General features: G+C 35.9%; 1 protein-coding gene across 2 annotated transcripts in view; it reads right to left on the bottom strand.

The window, feature by feature from the left end:
* The window catches only part of gpm6ba (glycoprotein M6Ba), a 121,500-nt gene that overhangs the window by 16,588 nt on the left and 83,653 nt on the right, over positions 1–21,259 (bottom strand). For both annotated transcript variants that reach the window (XM_077232268.1, XM_077232270.1), the window contains exons 3-5: positions 4,554–4,710; positions 3,426–3,594; positions 3,055–3,128 (exon numbers count right to left, since the gene is read on the bottom strand). In XM_077232268.1, the coding sequence (XP_077088383.1) occupies positions 3,055–3,128; positions 3,426–3,594; positions 4,554–4,710 (400 nt within the window). The remainder of the gene's footprint in view (positions 1–3,054; positions 3,129–3,425; positions 3,595–4,553; positions 4,711–21,259) is intronic.

Here is a 21,259-nt window from a genome sequence, read left to right as displayed (position 1 = left end):
GTCTTTGGCCTGTGGTCAGACCGAGAGTAACGCCTTCATATAAACTGTCTGGAGATGATTGCGGTCGAGAACGCGCTGAAGCGCTTCCTCCCGTTCATACGAGACCACCACGTTCTAGTCCGCATGGACAACATGTCTGTGGTGTCCTACGTGAACCGTCAGGGCGGTGTCAGATCCAGGAATCTCAGCGATCTGACAGAACGCCTCCTCGTATGGTCTCAGCACTTACTGCGCTCGCTGAGAGCTGCGAATGTGCCAGGCCACCTGAACGACGGCTCAGACAGACTGTCCAGGGACAACGTTCCCCCAAGGGAATGGTCCCTGCACTCCCAGACAGTCCAGTTGCCATGGCGCCTTTTCGGCAAAGCGGAAGTCGAACTTTTTTGCGTCAAAAGACAATGTTTACTGCCCAGTGTTCTTTTCAAAGAACGAGGACGCGCCGGCCCAAATCTGGCCCAGCCGCCAACTTTATGCTTTCCCTCCGGTCTCACTATTGCCACAGGTAATCAAGAGAGTCAGGGAAACGCGCCACTCGGTGCTCCTTATAGCCCCGCAATGAGAGAACCAAATCTGGTACCGGGAGCTGACGCGGCTGTCATGCACAGCCCCTTGGCCGATTCCGGTGAGGAGAGATCTCCTCTCTCAAGCCCGCGGCTCAATCTGGCATCCCCATCCAGAGCGCTGGTCTCTGCACGTATGGTTAATCAACGGATACCCGTTGTCCTGCCAGAAGGGGTTATGAACACGATCACGCAGTCTAGAGCTCCCTCTACGAGACGGCTCTACGCGTCACAAACAGTCTGTGTTCTCCAAAGGGTGTGCCGACAGAAATCTTGACCCACGGTCTCGTGGTTGCTTGGCTTCCTTCAAGAGCTGTTGGATAAGGGCAGGTCCCCCTCCACGCTTAAAGTATATTTGGCGGCCGTTGCAGCGTTCGCTGAGTCGACGCGTGGCCAGTCAATAGGAAGGAACGAGCTTGTCATCCACTTCCTTAGAGGAGGCAGGAGGATGAATCCCCCGCGACCCCCGTCGGTTCCTATGTGGGATCTTTCTTTGGTCCTAGAGGCCCTGAAAGCATACCCCTTTGACCCACTAGATTCCGTGGATCTAAAGTACCTCTCACTCAAAACCGTTTTTCTGACAGCTCTGTCATCATTCAAACGTGTGGGGGATTTACACGCGCTATCCATTAGCGCTGCATGTCTTGAGTTTGGACCAAATGACTCTTAAGTCATCCTCAAGCTAAGACATGGCTATGTCCCTAAGGTGATTGGCACTCCCCTCAGAGCGCAGGTCATTTTTCTATCGGCTCTGCCAGCATCCGATAGTGAGAGCGATGTTAATCTCTTCTGCCCTGTCAGGGCGCTGAGGGTTTACATTACGTGCTCCGCCCCTTTCAGGTGCTCGGAGCATCTCTTTGTTTCATTTGGTGGGCGCACTAAGGGTATCACCGCCTCGAAAGAGAGTCTGTCCAGATGGATAGTGGACGCTAAAGCAACTGCCTATGCGTATGAAGGTCTGCAATGCCCTTTGGGCGTCAGGGCTCATTCCACTAGAGGCGTGGCCTCGTCGTGGGCCTGGTCCAGTGGGATTTCTATTCATGACATTTGTGAGGCGGCGGGCTGGGCCTCTCCGTCCACATTTGTTAGGTTTTATAACCTGGAAGTTCCCGCCTTACAGGCTAGAATTCTGTCAGTATAAGTGGGGTGTATGTTCTGCCCAGATCTGTTCGTGCGCAGACTACTCTCACGTGACTTTAGCTCTCCTGGTTGAGCTGCACTATATGGGTTGATATGCTTTATATAAACCGGCAGTCCGCTCTGTATTCCTTATGGGTGTTTATGTAAATGTGCTGGCCCGCGTTGCTGGCCGCCTGATTCCCACTTAATTATGTTCCCCGGGATTCCCTGGGATTCATGCAGTGGATGCTTGGCACGCACGGCGTTGACAAGGGGTTCCCGTAGTGTAAGCAACTAACGCAATACGAGAGAACCTCTCATAAGAGAACGTACTCGGTTACCTAATGTAACCTATTGCGTAACCTGCCGTGCTTGCGCCACGAGCGACTTTCGCTTCAGTCGATGAAAACCAGGAAAGCAGCCTCCGAGCCGTACCTTTATACGCTAAGCCACACCCATTCTGGCGTGCTGTGACGCGTAGAGTGCGTGAAGCAATGAGCACGCTAGATAGCCTGCTCTAGGTCTGCTAGCTGCTGCACTGCGTTGACAATAAATAAAAAATTAAGGATAATTTTTGGCTTCATATCTCGAGAAAAGATGACTTTACCCGTAGCGTAAGCAACTTACGCAATACTCATTCCCTCTTCTAGAGAGAACCGAGGTTACATTAGGTAACCGAGTACGTTTTCAGAGTTTTTGAACAAATCTCTTGAATTAATGATTCAATGACTAATACATTTGTTTTGTCCTGGAACAATGTAATCTATACAATTGCTGAAGCGTCAAGTTACTTTCAAAAAGGTGATTTGTTCTATTTTTATCACTTCCGTAGACATTAGTGTTTATATCCAAACTATAATCTTTTATCCTAGTACTTTTGTGATAATATGAATATTTATAACACAGAAATACTGTGTGGTTGAAAAGAAAAATGGATAAAAATCCTGGAATGTTTTCCTCAAAAACATTAATTTATTTTCGACTGAAGAAAGAAAGACTGAAGTGAACTTAACCCTTTAATAGAGACAGGCGAATCATTTAGGAATGAGATCATGATTTTTTTAATGGTGAATCATGCAGCTCTAAGAGATATAGTGGCAACTGATATTTACAGGCATTTTATGTCAGTAGTCTGCTATACTTTTATAAAAATCTCATTAATTTACATTACAGGCAATAAGAATTTCATCTTATTTTTTGGCCATAGCCTATAAATAACAACAACTGCATTTTCCCCCTTTTTTTATTATGTAAACAGTTAAAAAAATATAAACAACTTTTCTGACTATTATTTCATGTCAGGCTTCACAGGGTAAATAACTTCCTTCCAGTACATATGTGATGAACTTCAGGGACAAATGAGGTAAATCTTTACCTCACTAGTATTGCAGATGTCGCTAAGTGTGGACCCACAGGCTTTACCAGGGCTAGCGTTCCATGGGATGATTCCTGAAAATGATTAGATGTATTACATACATTCATCTAAAAGTTATAAAGAATTCCAAAGCAATACACTTGAATAATTAAATATTATTAAATGGAATGAATGGTTATATAGTTTGCCACTGGTAGGGCTTTCAGTAAATGCCAGGGAAGGAAATGGCTGATTGTATTTATAAAAGGAAGTGTACACTAGTTAACATTCTATTAAAATCACTTACTTCTTACATTGTAAATTGATGTTGATTTTGCAAATAAATATAACCAACTATCATGAGATTCAATCTTAAGGTTTTTTTTTTTTACCATACTGTCGCACATCGACACAGATGTTGTCCACAGAGGTGAGGTTGGCAATAGGGGACTTCATGGCACCACATGTGGTCCACATGTTATAAAAGAGAAAAACAGGCACCGCAGAGAAGCCAAAGATGCCTAGCCATCCCAATCCCAGAATGTAGGTGAGGAACACAAACTTCAAAAAAGAAAAAAGAGAAGTCTTGTTTAGGTTGTTGCAGTTAGACTTCCATGCTAAATATCCACTCACTATCCATATATCTAATATCATAATGACTAGAATAATCTCATTGTCTTGATCCTGTTTAATTCCTACAGTGTATACAGCATGAATGTGACCCAGAATGATGACCTATTTACCGCTGAATCACCTTGGATCTGTAGCCACTAGATTATCACAATCACTCATGTGAACATACACGCATGATTCCCAGCTTTAACAAAACATCACAAGAGTACACATAGATACAAAGACACATCCATACATGGCCTGAAGGCTTTAAAGATGAATCCTACATCTGCAGCAATTATAGGAATTCGGGTACACTGCACTGATCGTGCCAGATCTGTCCTCAAGAGTTTAATGTTTATGGAGGGGTAAATGTATTTGAACGAGCTCGTATATGTTTATGGATAGCATATTTGCCAACCCACGCTCATTGGGAGACCTTGCCTGTGGCGACATTTCTGCATAATGTTATCAAGTTGCTTCTTGCACGTTTCATGACACATTTCACAAAGTGAAATGTCTAATGATTGCATTAAAAGCTAAAAGTGCATTCAGTTTTATCTGAAACTGATTATGTGAATCTGGCAGCCTTGAATTTCATTGGTCGGGTCTATATCACAGTAGTTGAGAAATTAATTGTCTGGTGAGTGGCACTAAAAGGTTAATGCTCTATCAAGTGGGGCTGGTTATGTTGTGCAAACATCAAAATGTAAAAGTTTACAAATCATGCACTATGGCAAAAGTGTTTGGAGGTCAAAACATAGTATTCTCCAAGGAACGCTGGAAATTGAAACTCAATTGTATGTATGGGTACGTCTTTGGAGTTTTGCAGAAATGTAGGTAGAGGCATGTTTTTCTACTGTGCCTTGTTTTTTATGTCCATGCTTGTATGTGCGTGCTGGCATTACCATGGCACTGATGCAGCGTCCACACACAGTCGTCTTGAACTCGCTGTGCATCTCTTTGACAGCACTGGTGGTGTAGAAGCCCTCAGCCAACAGGATGATGCCATACAGGAAGAAAAAGCAGGCGATTCCATAGATGATGTACTGCAAAATCTGAACCCTTCATAACAAAGGAAACATTTATCTATATTGAATGTGTTAATGTGAGAGGTGGGCAACAATCCCTCAAAATTTTCAAATATTCATATGGAGAAACTGAGATAATTCAATTTCAAGTCCTTAGTTCTAACTCACATACATGAAAACAGACCAGTTTAGATAGAATGATACCAAAACATAAAGGCATGGTTTATTTAAGATCACATTTGCCAGAGTTCCTGCTCTATAAACAATTGTGGCTATGATTAATTGTATTTTTGTGTGGGGGCTGCACATGAACTCTTGGCAGATTTTAGGTACTGTGTATACTGTACACTGACACTGTGTATGTACACAGGAAATCAAAGCCCATTTGCATCCAGTAAAGCTCAAGATGACATGATGGTACAGAAAGTACACCCAGTTATTTGCTGGTACTCTAGAGGTCATTTCTCACCACATACTCACTCTTGAGCATGTCACTGTGTTCTTACATATGGACATGAATTCAAACAGGTAGAAAATGATAAACTATAACACTTTATAATAAGGTTGTGCTAGTTAACGCACAGATCTAAGATTTGGTCTCTTTTTAAATAAGAAACTACAGATTCTTGTAGAAGTTAAAACAAAAAGTGTAAAAAGGCAATAAAATATACTTTAAAGCAAATGCACTGAACTAAACAGTTTTAATTTTATACAAATATATATTTTACAAAATAATTTGGACTCAAAGTCATATGTCTAACCAAAGTTGTATTCCAAATTTGAAGTTGATATCACAAAAATGTTGTCCACTAAAAGGATTTAAAATACCATTTCCATGGTAAAGCAATGTCCAATTTCAAAACGGTTTTTACAGGATGAAATTTAAGCTTATAGATGATATCTAATTCATGATGATTACTAAAATACATGACATGGGAAAAAAAGGCAATAAAAAGAACACAAAGTGTCCCGCTACCGGAACACTGACAGACAGGCTATCTAACATGAACTAACAATGAGCAATACATTTTGACAGTATTTTTTAATCTTTGTTCAAGTAAAAGTTTAGAAAAACAATTGCTCATTGAAAGATCATGGTAGCTCAAATAATATTAACAGATACAACTTTCGATTCTAATAATGTATATGTAATTTTGCGGCAAGGACGAAACTGAGAGAGAATCCAAATGCAGCACTACTTTAATAAAACAAACAGGTAATACAGGGTAAACAACAGAACATGGAGCGCAGGACATGAACAAGGGACATGAACAAGGGACATCAGACAACAACAACTGACAAACCACAACTGAAACACAGAGGTATAAATACACAAGAAGACAAGCTAAACAAGATAACAAGGGGGCGTGGTTAATCCGAGACACCTGGGGAGACTAATCAACAAGACAAGGAACACCTGTGGACAATAAGCAAACAAATAACAAAATGACAAGACACATGGCAGGATCACATGATAAACAGGGAATCACGTGACAGACAAGACAAAACCCACACCGTGACAGTATAAGTAAATGTTGAAATGAACATTAACTATGATTAATAAATGCTTTAGAAGTATTTTTAATTGTTAGTAGTAGTTAATAGCCTACACCTTGTGTCAAAATGATTTATGACCCTATGATTGACAGGTGGGCGTGGCTTTCCTTTGATCTCCCCCGCCCCTTCCGGTTCCGCCCCTTCCTGTCCCGCCCCTTGTCCCGCCCCTTCCGGTTCCTCCCCTTCCTGTTACCTTTGACCCAGTTCCGCCCCTTCCTGTTACCTTTGACCTAGTTCCGCCCCTTCCGGTTACACATTCTGTCAAAATGATGGATGGTTAGCTTTGACCTAGTTCCGCCCCTTGCGGTTACACTTTCTGTCAAAATGATGGATGTGTGACAGTTAGTTTGATTGTTTGATCAAGAAAAGGGAGGTATTGGCCTTTGATGTTAACATAAGCTTTGATGTTACAGTTACAAAGTGATGTGACAGTTAGTTTGAGATGTGATTGTTTGAAGTTGGTGTTTTGGTCACCGCATCCCTGAGCTTTATCAAGGGGAGCTGTGAAAGTGATAAGAAAAAAATGTACAACTATTCACTGGACCAAGCATTATGTTCATTTAAATAAAATGGTGAAAGTTTATCTGTTCTGTAAAAAAGAATATAAAATAAAATCTCACACAAAAAGTTGAAATAAATGTACAACTATTCACTGAACCAAGCATTTCAGTTTAAATAAAATGGAGCCACAAAAATAAAAAATGTACAACTATTCACTGAACCAAGCATTTCAGTTTAAATAAAATGGTGAAAGTTTATCTGTTCTTTAAAAGAATATAAAATAAAACCTCACACAAAAAGTTTAAATAAAATGGAGTCACAAAAATATTCCAAACAGTTAAAAATGTATTAGAGAGTTGAAGAAAAAAAACATACAGCTTATGTAAAACCTCACACAAAAAGTTTAAATAAAATGGAGTCACAAAAATATTCCAAACAGTTAAAAATGTATTAGAGAGTTGAAGAAAAAACATACAGCTTATGTAAAACCTCACACAAAAAGTTTAAATAAAATGGAGCCACAAAAGTATTGCAAACAATCCAATGTATGAATGATCTGACTCTGTCTCAAAAACATAGGGAGCACGCGCGTCTATGTGTGTGTGTGTGTGTGTGTGTCAAAGCAGGAATTCCCCCCCCCCCTCCGCATTGCTGAGGACCTTGAACGTTTATCTCACACAGAAGTTGAAAAAGCATTATGTTCATTTAAATGAAATGATTATAAAATTTACATTTAGTCATTCACAAATATTTGACACTGACTCAAGTTGAAAAACCATGCTGTTCAATTAAAAGTATATAAATTAAACAAAAATAAAATCATCTTACTGTTTCACCATGGTTGAAAAAAACCCACAAGTGTTTCCCCTGAAGTCTTTTCTCTCTGTCACACCAGCGTGTGGCTGGCCTGGTATCTGTTTTTGTGACACGTTCCTGAGCCCATTGAAAAGCATTGTGTTCCTTTAGAAGTGTATAAATTAAAATATATCATATATAAAATAAATAGTTTACTAATTGTTGTTCATTTAAAATCTTACTAAATTACTGAAGTTGAAAATCATGCCGTTCATTAAAAAATCTTACTAAATTAATGAAGTTGAAAAGCATTCTGTTCATTTAAAATAAATATTTTACAAATTTACTGTAGCAATTATGTTAGATTTAGATAAAAATAAAATCATCTTACATTTTCACCAGGGTTGAAGTAGCTCCTATCACATAGATGTCCATATTGACCATTTAAAGTTGAAAAGAACCCCAGAGTATTTCTCTCTTTCTCTCTCTCTCACACCAGCGTTTGACAGTCAGAGGGCTGTGTTCAGTGATCAGAATGAGACTGTGAATGTTTGCTAAATTTATTTCATAGTGTATAAGCATTAAAAGTTTGAAATAGTTTCAAACTTATTCAATGAATTCATAAAAACAATTATGCTATATCGATGGTCTCTGGGGAAAACTTGACTATATTTTTTTATTTATCAGGGTGCATGTAAAGAACTTTGAAATTTGCGGCTCTCACAAGTTATCTCACACATTGTGTGAAATGTTCCTCAAGTAGTATCTGTGAGAAAATCCCCACATAGGCCTATCTGTAGTGAGAGAGCAACAATGAAGACTTTTAGAATCTGTGATGCCTCAGGCCGAGCCCCATTGATAGCCTGCTTATAAGCTCCTTCCGATCACCAGCACATCTTCAGAGAAATACGTTACTTTACAATAATGTTAGCTTCAGGATATAGGGTGACAGAGCAGATGAGCCTCTGTGCATCATGTAATGTTAGTCTGCTAACGCCTTTCCAGAGCCAAAGTTTTGTTCGTACTAAATTTATTTCAAAGCATAATCGTAAAAGTTTAAATATGATCTTTTAAAAATGAAAAGATTGTTTAAATGAAATCTTTACATCTTTACAATCTTTTTTTTTTAACGGTGACCCAAAGTATAATTGTTATTAATATAACCATAATGATTTTTGTACTGTAACAGCGTATTCTACCTCGTACACCTAAACACGACCATCACAGAAAACTGCATTTTTACATTGTTTTTTACATACTGTTTTGCACTCTCACACACTAAGTTGGTTCCATAAACTCAAATAAAGTATACAACTCAATGTATAATGACAAAATGTATTCAAACAATTTAACCTTAGTTTTAGCTAAATAATATATATAAAAATTATATATATATACAAATATAAAATATAAAAACTCCTTACATTTTCATAGAACTGAAGAAGTAGTAGAAACTAACAATAAAAAAACAAATAGTTTAAGATGTCATAAACAAAAACCCTCCCAGATCCTTCAGGGATAAACTACAGGGTGAGATGAAGCTTCACACCCTCACAGAGACGAGAGGAGTGACAGGCCAGATGAGCCTCTGGGGTCACAATGCCCCAGCATATGCAAAGTTAGTCTGCTTTCCACTGTTTTATTCATATTAAACTTGTTTAATTAAAAGCATAATCTTAAAATTTTAAATGAGATCTTTTCAAATTAAAAGACCGTTTAAATCAAATCTGTAAAGTTTTATTAAAATCGTATCTTCTATTTATCTTCTACTTCTGTATGATATAAATGAATTTCATAAATTTAACCTAAGGTATTATTTTTTTACTAAACATCGTTTGTTCAAAAAATAAAATACATTTTTTTATAAATCAAGAATTGTGCTTTGGCGTCTTAGATCTTATTTCAAACAGTATTTTTGTCCATGCGACATGAAACATGTTGTCACAATGTTTTTGTTGTTTTAAAAGAAATCCCAGGACTCTACATTGCTCTTATTTAGATTAAATTGTATCATTTAGAAAATCACCACACATGTTCAGAGACGCGATGTGCCTCTGTGGTCCATGAGTAATAAGTAAAGTTTGTCTTGAGCGAATATATAATTTTACTCGTCTTAATTCAAAGCATGATCTTACTTTTTCTACGGTAGCTATGATCTATTGTACGTATAAGATCATTTTTACTTTTCTTGTATCTCCCAAACTATCCTTATTCATTGTGGAAACACACAGGGTGAACCCCTTTACTGAGAGTATACTATCGGTTATCTACTCAAAATATATGTAGAATTTTAAAATGTTAGCCTTTGTTGATGCGACAGGCCACATGAACAGACTTTGGAGAGAGCTGATGATACTATAGCGGGAAGCATGCCCCTTTGACCTCCTCCATTTTTGTAGGCTTTTTGTTAAATACCCTATAGCTTAGTCCTTAATGGTACGCTGTGTAGAAATTTCCCCATCTAGCGGTGATATTGTATTTTGCATTCAAACGCATAGTGCTCTCTAGCGCTTCGCTTTTTCAAATGCGTATTGCAACTACGGTAACCGCTATGTGCCAAGAAGCTACGCCCTGTCGTCCAATTGCACTTCATCGAGTTTAACTATACACGTTTTACCGTTATGTTGCCTATATAATGAATTACACAACCACGGAATGAAAAAGCTTGTAATTTAGACCATAACACTGACTTAACTGTCGAGGAGAAAGCAGGACTTCGGTGTCCCTTTCAAAGTCTTTTCTCCTTCATTAGCTCTATCCACCTGGGAAAAGCCACCCCCATATTTACCCTCGTTTTAAATTTGCCGGTCGTGTTTCCTTTTAGATTAAATTTTTAAGCTTTATCATGGCTACGAGGATTGCATTATGAAGTGCCGTGCAATCTTTCAAGCGCCTCTCACTGACCGCTTCAGTGGTTTCAGTCAGCCGGCTCTGAACGAAAAGGTTGGCTAGTTGAGCTAGGCTAGTGCTTTTTGTCCCTCTCTGCTATTATAGTTTTTCAAGATGGCGGAACGACATGGAGGCCTCCATGGACTTACCCGTACCATGTAAATAAAGATAAGAAATTCTTTGCTTACGAGGATAAGTCAGTTCGTTGGCAAAGGTAATTTTACACCAACGAGAAAATATTTATGAATAAAGACATTGATTTTAGCTAATACAATACTTTATAAAAAAACTACCATAAGTTTAATTTCAGATGTGTAAATTACGAAACTCAATTTTTTAACCGAGTGAATCTACGCATGAGAGATCTTCATAAGTCATAACTTCAAACCAAAAGATTAAAAACCAAAGATTAAGCTAAATGACACTAGGTTCCAGCGTACCTAAAAAGTTAAAAAGTTAAAATCATGCATACGTGTTGTGTTCTGACACAAGGCCATTAGCTGATTCTTTTTGTTTAATAAATTTACTTTACTGATTTCTACAAATATCAGCCTGATAATATGTACTTAATACACGATGAAAACAAGATAATCATGCTACCAATTACGTCTGACACAATGTTTTTAAGAAAAGTAGAGTTTTAAAATGCAACTAAACCAGATGATTTTTCTTTTCAGCCTGATAATATGTACTTAATACACGATGAAAACAAGATAATCATGCTACCAATTACGTCTGACACAATGTTTTTAAGAAAAGTAGAGTTTTAAAATGCAACTAAACCAGATGATTTTTCTTTTGACAAACCTACAGAAATGCATGTCGATTACTAAGTTTCAGGCATAGTGCAAACATGCAATGTTCGAGAAAGTGTAATCTTTGCGAGGTCTCACCCACAAACGCAAAACTTTGTGTTGGGAAAATATTATGGAAGTAATTTTCAAGCCGTAATTATATTACATTTATATTTTATTACTATTATGGTTTCATGTTGATTTAAAGTATTTGTTATTAATTAATACCTTTATTTTTATCTAACAATTCAATATCCAGCTCAAAATTTTGTTCAAAAATTGATCTCTGATCCCAAATAATTAGATAATGTAATGCTCACAAGCCACAGATATTCTCCTGCATAGTATGTGTGTAAATAGTAGTGCTTAAATCTTTGGCTGTATTTTGTCACCCTCATGCTGATCCATGCATAGCTTTTTACTAAAAGAAAATATTATGGAAGTCATTATCAAACTTGAATTAAACCATATTTTATTTATTAATATTAGGCTTTCGTGCTGATTTAAAGTTTTTTATTTGTTATTAACTAATACCTTTTTTTTTTTTTTTACATCCACCACAAATTTTTTTTCAAAAATTGTTCTCTGACCCCAAATAAACAGATAATGGAATCTTCACAAGCTACAGTTAGATATTATTCTGCTTAGTATGTGTGTAAATAGTTGTGCTTAAATGTTTCGATGTATTTTTACACGCCAACATATTCTGTCACACCGTAGTGATGTAAAGTTCCACACTCTTGTAAAGACTATGGTCTAACTTTAAAACATAATCTTTATACATGAATTCAAAAGACCAAATCACTAAGAAAAGTACCGTTTAAAATAATAAATACACAAAAGTTCACAAATGATGGTTTTATTACTATTACTATTCAGATAGCAGACGACACTGGTTCACATTTTGAATGTGTGTCTGTTTTAGGTGAAGACTTTTCTTTGAGAGCCGTCGACATTCATTGTTTATAGGAATAAATGACCATTGATAATTTAAGTGTTTGTACTCTGAAGTATTTCTGTTTGAGAATGTTTGACTAAATTGCAACTTTCCCTCTATCTACGATGTGGAAACACACAAAGTATTAACGCAAAAAGTATGTGCATGCTGTTTTACACGTTACAACAGAATCACATATGACTATTGCACTGAGAGAGGCGTATTCATTAAGACTGTTAAACAAATCGGTTTAAACCTGCAGATAACATTGCACAAAGTAAATTCTAGTGATCAACTTTCTAAAAAGTAAATACAACATGAGCCATACAGAGAAGCCACTTGTGATCAGTTTTGTATGTTTGTAATTGACATCATGTTTCTTTTTGTACAGTTTGCAAAAACTATAGTCTCCGAGCGTGGTCAAACATATAGGAATTCATGAAAAACATGAACAGATATTTCTACATGAGATATTTATTTTAGAACATCTTTCAGCTATGTCTACGAAACATCGACACGAAAGATGAGTATTGCTGTTTTTCTGTTACCTATAAAACTATTATACTTCAAACTCGTCTAGCTATTGCCCATTTCACAGCACAGTCGGTTATTTTTTCTACGTGGCTAAACAACGGTTAAGCTAATGAATTACCGTTGAAAGGCGGGATGATTCATTTTTTATTCCGTCTACACCGATACTTTGACACAAGAGTTTTAGTCAGGGGGTCTTTTAGGCCTGATCCAGAAAACAGACATTGTGTTTTATGTCTTAATAATCGTTCTTCTTTTTATGAAAAGTAAGCAGTTTTTGGCCTCATCATCAAAAATGTTTAAACATATTGTAAATATCAATTGTTATATAAATTATATGTGAAACACGCTCAGTCGCATTAGTGTCGGATTCTTGTTTATATTGAAGTTTGTTATTGAACCGCTAGTGTTCTTAAATTCTTTACCACGGTTTCATTTTTAACAACACAATCGTAACACTTTTCGTATTTTGTACGATGTTTTCTTTACACTCTCACCCCATGGATATCGGTTTCCTACAGTTAGCTGTAATGTTGGTGAACTCTAGGCCTTCTCTTTTTCATATACGACAGTATTTGCATGAATTGGCTTGATTTAATAAAATGATGGTTTAAACCACATTATATTATTATACCATTTTTAAATTGCGCTTAAATGTATATTTTATATTTTAACCCTTTATGCAAATATAGAATAGGCCTACCGCACAAGGATCTCTGAAATATTTTTTTCGTGTAAAACATCTATGTAGATCTATGTTTTTAAAAATACAAAGACATCTTTCTACCAGCGACCCTCAAAATCTGGGCATACAACAAAACACAGTGCATCCGTGTAGCTACGATGATTGATCAGAAAATTACTTTTGTCGCTTTGTTTGAAGAAACACTTTAATCAGCTGGTGCTTGATAACTATTAAACAACCCTCAATTCGGTAATGATGCGATATTGATATCGCGTTTTAATTTCAACTCAATGCGCTAAAGGTCTATAACTGAACTTTAACGTCTTAATATTTGGTAAAAGTTAACTTAAAGCCTTACTTTCTAAACGCTTTTTACGGAACTTGTTGCGAACATTCACTCAGCCATATGTTTAAAAAATATATATATTGGTGTAATTAATAGAATTCCTGAAGACAACCGATCCGAAACCTCTTATCACTTAGTCGAACTCCATTATCCTTTAAGACTGCGTCTTTTAAAATGGAGTTCGACTAAGTGATAAGAGGTTTCTGATCAATCATCGTAGCTACACGGATGCACTGTGTTTTGTTGTATGCCCAGATTTTGAGGGTCGCTGGTAGAAAGATGTCTTTGTATTTTTAAAAACATAGATCTACATAGATGTTTTACACGAAAAAAATATTTCAGAGATCCTTGTGCGGTAGGCCTATTCTATATTTGCATAAAGGGTTAAAATATAAAATATACATTTAAGCGCAATTTAAAAATGGTATAATAATATAATGTGGTTTAAACCATCATTTTATTAAATCAAGCCAATTCATGCAAATACTGTCGTATATGAAAAAGAGAAGGCCTAGACCAACATTCACCAACATTACAGCTAACTGTAGGAAACCGATATCCATGGGGTGAGAGTGTAAAGAAAACATCGTACAAAATACGAAAAGTGTTACGATTGTGTTGTTAAAAATGAAACCGTGGTAAAGAATTTAAGAACACTAGCGGTTCAATAACAAACTTCAATATAAACAAGAATCCGACTCTAATGCGACTGAGCGTGTTTCACATATAATTTATATAACAATTGATATTTACAATATGTTTAAACATTTTTGATGATGAGGCCAAAAACTGCTTACTTTTCATAAAAAGAAGAACGATTATTAAGACATAAAACACAATGTCTGTTTTCTGGATCAGGCCTAAAAGACCCCCTGACTAAAACTCTTGTGTCAAAGTATCGGTGTAGACGGAATAAAAAATGAATCATCCCGCCTTTCAACGGTAATTCATTAGCTTAACCGTTGTTTAGCCACGTAGAAAAAATAACCGACTGTGCTGTGAAATGGGCAATAGCTAGACGAGTTTGAAGTATAATAGTTTTATAGGTAACAGAAAAACAGCAATACTCATCTTTCGTGTCGATGTTTCGTAGACATAGCTGAAAGATGTTCTAAAATAAATATCTCATGTAGAAATATCTGTTCATGTTTTTCATGAATTCCTATATGTTTGACCACGCTCGGAGACTATAGTTTTTGCAAACTGTACAAAAAGAAACATGATGTCAATTACAAACATACAAAACTGATCACAAGTGGCTTCTCTGTATGGCTCATGTTGTATTTACTTTTTAGAAAGTTGATCACTAGAATTTACTTTGTGCAATGTTATCTGCAGGTTTAAACCGATTTGTTTAACAGTCTTAATGAATACGCCTCTCTCAGTGCAATAGTCATATGTGATTCTGTTGTAACGTGTAAAACAGCATGCACATACTTTTTGCGTTAATACTTTGTGTGTTTCCACATCGTAGATAGAGGGAAAGTTGCAATTTAGTCAAACATTCTCAAACAGAAATACTTCAGAGTACAAACACTTAAATTATCAATGGTCATTTATTCCTATAAACAATGAATGTCGACGGCTCTCAAAGAAAAGTCTTCACCTAAAACAGACACACATTCAAAATGTGAACCAGTGTCGTCTGCTATCTGAATAGTAATAGTAATAAAACCATCATTTGTGAACTTTTGTGTATTTATTATTTTAAACGGTACTTTTCTTAGTGATTTGGTCTTTTGAATTCATGTATAAAGATTATGTTTTAAAGTTAGACCATAGTCTTTACAAGAGTGTGGAACTTTACATCACTACGGTGTGACAGAATATGTTGGCGTGTAAAAATACATCGAAACATTTAAGCACAACTATTTACACACATACTAAGCAGAATAATATCTAACTGTAGCTTGTGAAGATTCCATTATCTGTTTATTTGGGGTCAGAGAACAATTTTTGAAAAAAAATTTGTGGTGGATGTAAAAAAAAAAAAAGGTATTAGTTAATAACAAATAAAAAACTTTAAATCAGCACGAAAGCCTAATATTAATAAATAAAATATGGTTTAATTCAAGTTTGATAATGACTTCCATAATATTTTCTTTTAGTAAAAAGCTAAGCATGGATCAGCATGAGGGTGACAAAATACAGCCAAAGATTTAAGCACTACTATTTACACACATACTATGCAGGAGAATATCTGTGGCTTGTGAGCATTACATTATCTAATTATTTGGGATCAGAGATCAATTTTTGAACAAAATTTTGAGCTGGATATTGAATTGTTAGATAAAAATAAAGGTATTAATTAATAACAAATACTTTAAATCAACATGAAACCATAATAGTAATAAAATATAAATGTAATATAATTACGGTTTGAAAATTACTTCCATAATATTTTCCCAACACAAAGTTTTGCGTTTGTGGGTGAGACCTCGCAAAGATTACACTTTCTCGAACATTGCATGTTTGCACTATGCCTGAAACTTAGTAATCGACATGCATTTCTGTAGGTTTGTCAAAAGAAAAATCATCTGGTTTAGTTGCATTTTAAAACTCTACTTTTCTTAAAAACATTGTGTCAGACGTAATTGGTAGCATGATTATCTTGTTTTCATCGTGTATTAAGTACATATTATCTGGCTGATATTTGTAGAAATCAGTAAAGTAAATTTATTAAACAAAAAGAATCAGCTAATGGCCTTGTGTCAGAACACAACACGTATGCATGATTTTAACTTTTTAACTTTTTAGGTACGCTGGAACCTAGTGTCATTTAGCTTAATCTTTGGTTTTTAATCTTTTGGTTTGAAGTTATGACTTATGAAGATCTCTCATGCGTAGATTCACTCGGTTAAAAAATTGAGTTTCGTAATTTACACATCTGAAATTAAACTTATGGTAGTTTTTTTATAAAGTATTGTATTAGCTAAAATCAATGTCTTTATTCATAAATATTTTCTCGTTGGTGTAAAATTACCTTTGCCAACGAACTGACTTATCCTCGTAAGCAAAGAATTTCTTATCTTTATTTACATGGTACGGGTAAGTCCATGGAGGCCTCCATGTCGTTCCGCCATCTTGAAAAACTATAATAGCAGAGAGGGACAAAAAGCACTAGCCTAGCTCAACTAGCCAACCTTTTCGTTCAGAGCCGGCTGACTGAAACCACTGAAGCGGTCAGTGAGAGGCGCTTGAAAGATTGCACGGCACTTCATAATGCAATCCTCGTAGCCATGATAAAGCTTAAAAATTTAATCTAAAAGGAAACGCGACCGGCAAATTTAAAACGAGGGTAAATATGGGGGTGGCTTTTCCCAGGTGGATAGAGCTAATGAAGGAGAAAAGACTTTGAAAGGGACACCGAAGTCCTGCTTTCTCCTCGACAGTTAAGTCAGTGTTATGGTCTAAATTACAAGCTTTTTCATTCCGTGGTTGTGTAATTCATTATATAGGCAACATAACGGTAAAACGTGTATAGTTAAACTCGATGAAGTGCAATTGGACGACAGGGCGTAGCTTCTTGGCACATAGCGGTTACCGTAGTTGCAATACGCATTTGAAAAAGCGAAGCGCTAGAGAGCACTATGCGTTTGAATGCAAAATACAATATCACCGCTAGATGGGGAAATTTCTACACAGCGTACCATTAAGGACTAAGCTATAGGGTATTTAACAAAAAGCCTACAAAAATGGAGGAGGTCAAAGGGGCATGCTTCCCGCTATAGTATCATCAGCTCTCTCCAAAGTCTGTTCATGTGGCCTGTCGCATCAACAAAGGCTAACATTTTAAAATTCTACATATATTTTGAGTAGATAACCGATAGTATACTCTCAGTAAAGGGGTTCACCCTGTGTGTTTCCACAATGAATAAGGATAGTTTGGGAGATACAAGAAAAGTAAAAATGATCTTATACGTACAATAGATCATAGCTACCGTAGAAAAAGTAAGATCATGCTTTGAATTAAGACGAGTAAAATTATATATTCGCTCAAGACAAACTTTACTTATTACTCATGGACCACAGAGGCACATCGCGTCTCTGAACATGTGTGGTGATTTTCTAAATGATACAATTTAATCTAAATAAGAGCAATGTAGAGTCCTGGGATTTCTTTTAAAACAACAAAAACATTGTGACAACATGTTTCATGTCGCATGGACAAAAATACTGTTTGAAATAAGATCTAAGACGCCAAAGCACAATTCTTGATTTATAAAAAAATGTATTTTATTTTTTGAACAAACGATGTTTAGTAAAAAAATAATACCTTAGGTTAAATTTATGAAATTCATTTATATCATACAGAAGTAGAAGATAAATAGAAGATACGATTTTAATAAAACTTTACAGATTTGATTTAAACGGTCTTTTAATTTGAAAAGATCTCATTTAAAATTTTAAGATTATGCTTTTAATTAAACAAGTTTAATATGAATAAAACAGTGGAAAGCAGACTAACTTTGCATATGCTGGGGCATTGTGACCCCAGAGGCTCATCTGGCCTGTCACTCCTCTCGTCTCTGTGAGGGTGTGAAGCTTCATCTCACCCTGTAGTTTATCCCTGAAGGATCTGGGAGGGTTTTTGTTTATGACATCTTAAACTATTTGTTTTTTTATTGTTAGTTTCTACTACTTCTTCAGTTCTATGAAAATGTAAGGAGTTTTTATATTGTATATTTGTATATATATATATAATTTTTATATATATTATTTAGCTAAAACTAAGGTTAAATTGTTTGAATACATTTTGTCATTATACATTGAGTTATATACTTTATTTGAGTTTATGGAACCAACTTAGTGTGTGAGAGTGCAAAACAGTATGTAAAAAACAATGTAAAAATGCAGTTTTCTGTGATGGCCGTGTTTAGGTGTACGGGGTAGAATATGCTGTTACAGTACAAAAATCATGATGGTTATATTAATAACAATTATACTTTGGGTCACCGTTAAAAAAAAAGATTGTAAAGATGTAAAGATTTCATTTAAACAATCTTTTCATTTTTAAAAGATCATATTTAAACTTTTACGATTATGCTTTGAAATAAATTTAGTACGAACAAAACTTTGGCTCTGGAAAGGCGTTAGCAGACTAACATTACGTGATGCACAGAGGCTCATCTGCTCTGTCACCCTATATCCTGAAGCTAACATTATTGTAAAGTAACGTATTTCTCTGAAGATGTGCTGGTGATCGGAAGGAGCTTATAAGCAGGCTATCAATGGGACTCGGCCTGAGGCATCACAGATTCTAAAAGTCTTCATTGTTGCTCTCTCACTACAGATAGGCCTATGTGGGGATTTTCTCACAGATACTACTTGAGGAATTATTAAACATTTCACACAATGTGTGAGATAACTTGTGAGAGCCGCAAATTTCAAAGTTCTTTACATGCACCCTGATAAATAAAAAAATATAGTCAAGTTTTCCCCAGAGACCATCGATATAGCATAATTGTTTTTTATGAATTCATTGAATAAGTTTGAAACTATTTCAAACTTTTAATGCTTATACACTATGAAATAAATTTAGCAAACATTCACAGTCTCATTCTGATCACTGAACACAGCCCTCTGACTGTCAAACGCTGGTGTGAGAGAGAGAGAAAGAGAGAAATACTCTGGGGTTCTTTTCAACTTTAAATGGTCAATATGGACATCTATGTGATAGGAGCTACTTCAACCCTGGTGAAAATGTAAGATGATTTTATTTTTATCTAAATCTAACATAATTGCTACAGTAAATTTGTAAAATATTTATTTTAAATGAACAGAATGCTTTTCAACTTCATTAATTTAGTAAGATTTTTTAATGAACGGCATGATTTTCAACTTCAGTAATTTAGTAAGATTTTAAATGAACAACAATTAGTAAACTATTTATTTTATATATGATATATTTTAATTGATACACTTCTAAAGGAACACAATGCTTTTCAATGGGCTCAGGAACGTGTCACAAAAACAGATACCAGGCCAGCCACACACTGGTGTGACAGAGAGAAAAGACTTCAGGGGAAACACTTGTGGGTTTTTTTCAACCATGGTGAAACAGTAAGATGATTTTATTTTTGTTTTTAATTTATATACTTTTAATTGAACAGCATGGTTTTTCAACTTGAGTCAGTGTCAAATATTTGTGAATGACTAAATGTAAATTTTATAATCATTTCATTTAAATGAACATAATGCTTTTTCAACTTCTGTGTGAGATAAACTTTCAAGGTCCTCAGCAATGCGGAGGGGGGAAAATTCCTGCTTTGACACACACACACACACACACACACATAGACGCGCGTGCTCCCTATGTTTTTGAGACAGAGTCAGATCATTCATACATTGGATTGTTTGCAATACTTTTGTGGCTCCATTTTATTTAAACTTTTTGTGTGAGGTTTTACATAAGCTGTATGTTTTTTCTTCAACTCTCTAATACATTTTTAACTGTTTGGAATATTTTTGTGACTCCATTTTATTTAAACTTTTTGTGTGAGGTTTTACATAAGCTGTATGTTTTTTTCTTCAACTCTCTAATACATTTTTAACTGTTTGGAATATTTTTGTGACTCCATTTTATTTAAACTTTTTGTGTGAGGTTTTATTTTATATTCTTTTAAAGAACAGATAAACTTTCACCATTTTATTTAAACTGAAATGCTTGGTTCAGTGAATAGTTGTACATTTTTTATTTTTGTGGCTCCATTTTATTTAAACTGAAATGCTTGGTTCAGTGAATAGTTGTACATTTATTTCAACTTTTTGTGTGAGATTTTATTTTATATTCTTTTTTACAGAACAGATAAACTTTCACCATTTTATTTAAATGAACATAATGCTTGGTCCAGTGAATAGTTGTACATTTTTTTCTTATCACTTTCACAGCTCCCCTTGATAAAGCTCAGGGATGCGGTGACCAAAACACCAACTTCAAACAATCACATCTCAAACTAACTGTCACATCACTTTGTAACTGTAACATCAAAGCTTATGTTAACATCAAAGGCCAATACCTCCCTTTTCTTGATCAAACAATCAAACTAACTGTCACACATCCAACATTTTGACAGAAAGTGTAACCGCAAGGGGCGGAACTAGGTCAAAGCTAACCATCCATCATTTTGACAGAATGTGTAACCGGAAGGGGCGGAACTAGGTCAAAGGTAACAGGAAGGGGCGGAACTGGGTCAAAGGTAACAGGAAGGGGAGGAACCGGAAGGGGCGGGACAAGGGGCGGGACAGGAAGGGGAGGAACCGGAATGGGCGGGGGAGATCAAAGGAAAGCCACGCCCACCTGTCAATCATAGGGTCATAAATCATTTTGACACAAGGTGTAGGCTATTAACTACTGTTAGTTTATGTTAACTAATATAACAAATGGAACCTCATTGTAAAGTGTTACCAGATAAACAAGATCAAGATTTGCTTTCTTTCATCTCTTTATACCCTAATGTAATAATTATAACGTCACAGTAGCAATCTAAATTTATGGACACAGCTATCATTGGGGAGTTACTGTATATGTGGTATTTGAATTATCAT

The sequence above is a fragment of the Siphateles boraxobius genome, unplaced genomic scaffold (genome assembly GCF_051911475.1).
Source record: "Siphateles boraxobius isolate OS27281-9 unplaced genomic scaffold, OSU_SipBor_1 17, whole genome shotgun sequence".
NCBI lineage: Eukaryota > Metazoa > Chordata > Actinopteri > Cypriniformes > Leuciscidae > Siphateles > Siphateles boraxobius.
Note: the sequence above shows the minus strand (reverse complement) of the source record. Positions and strands in the feature narration are given on the sequence as shown.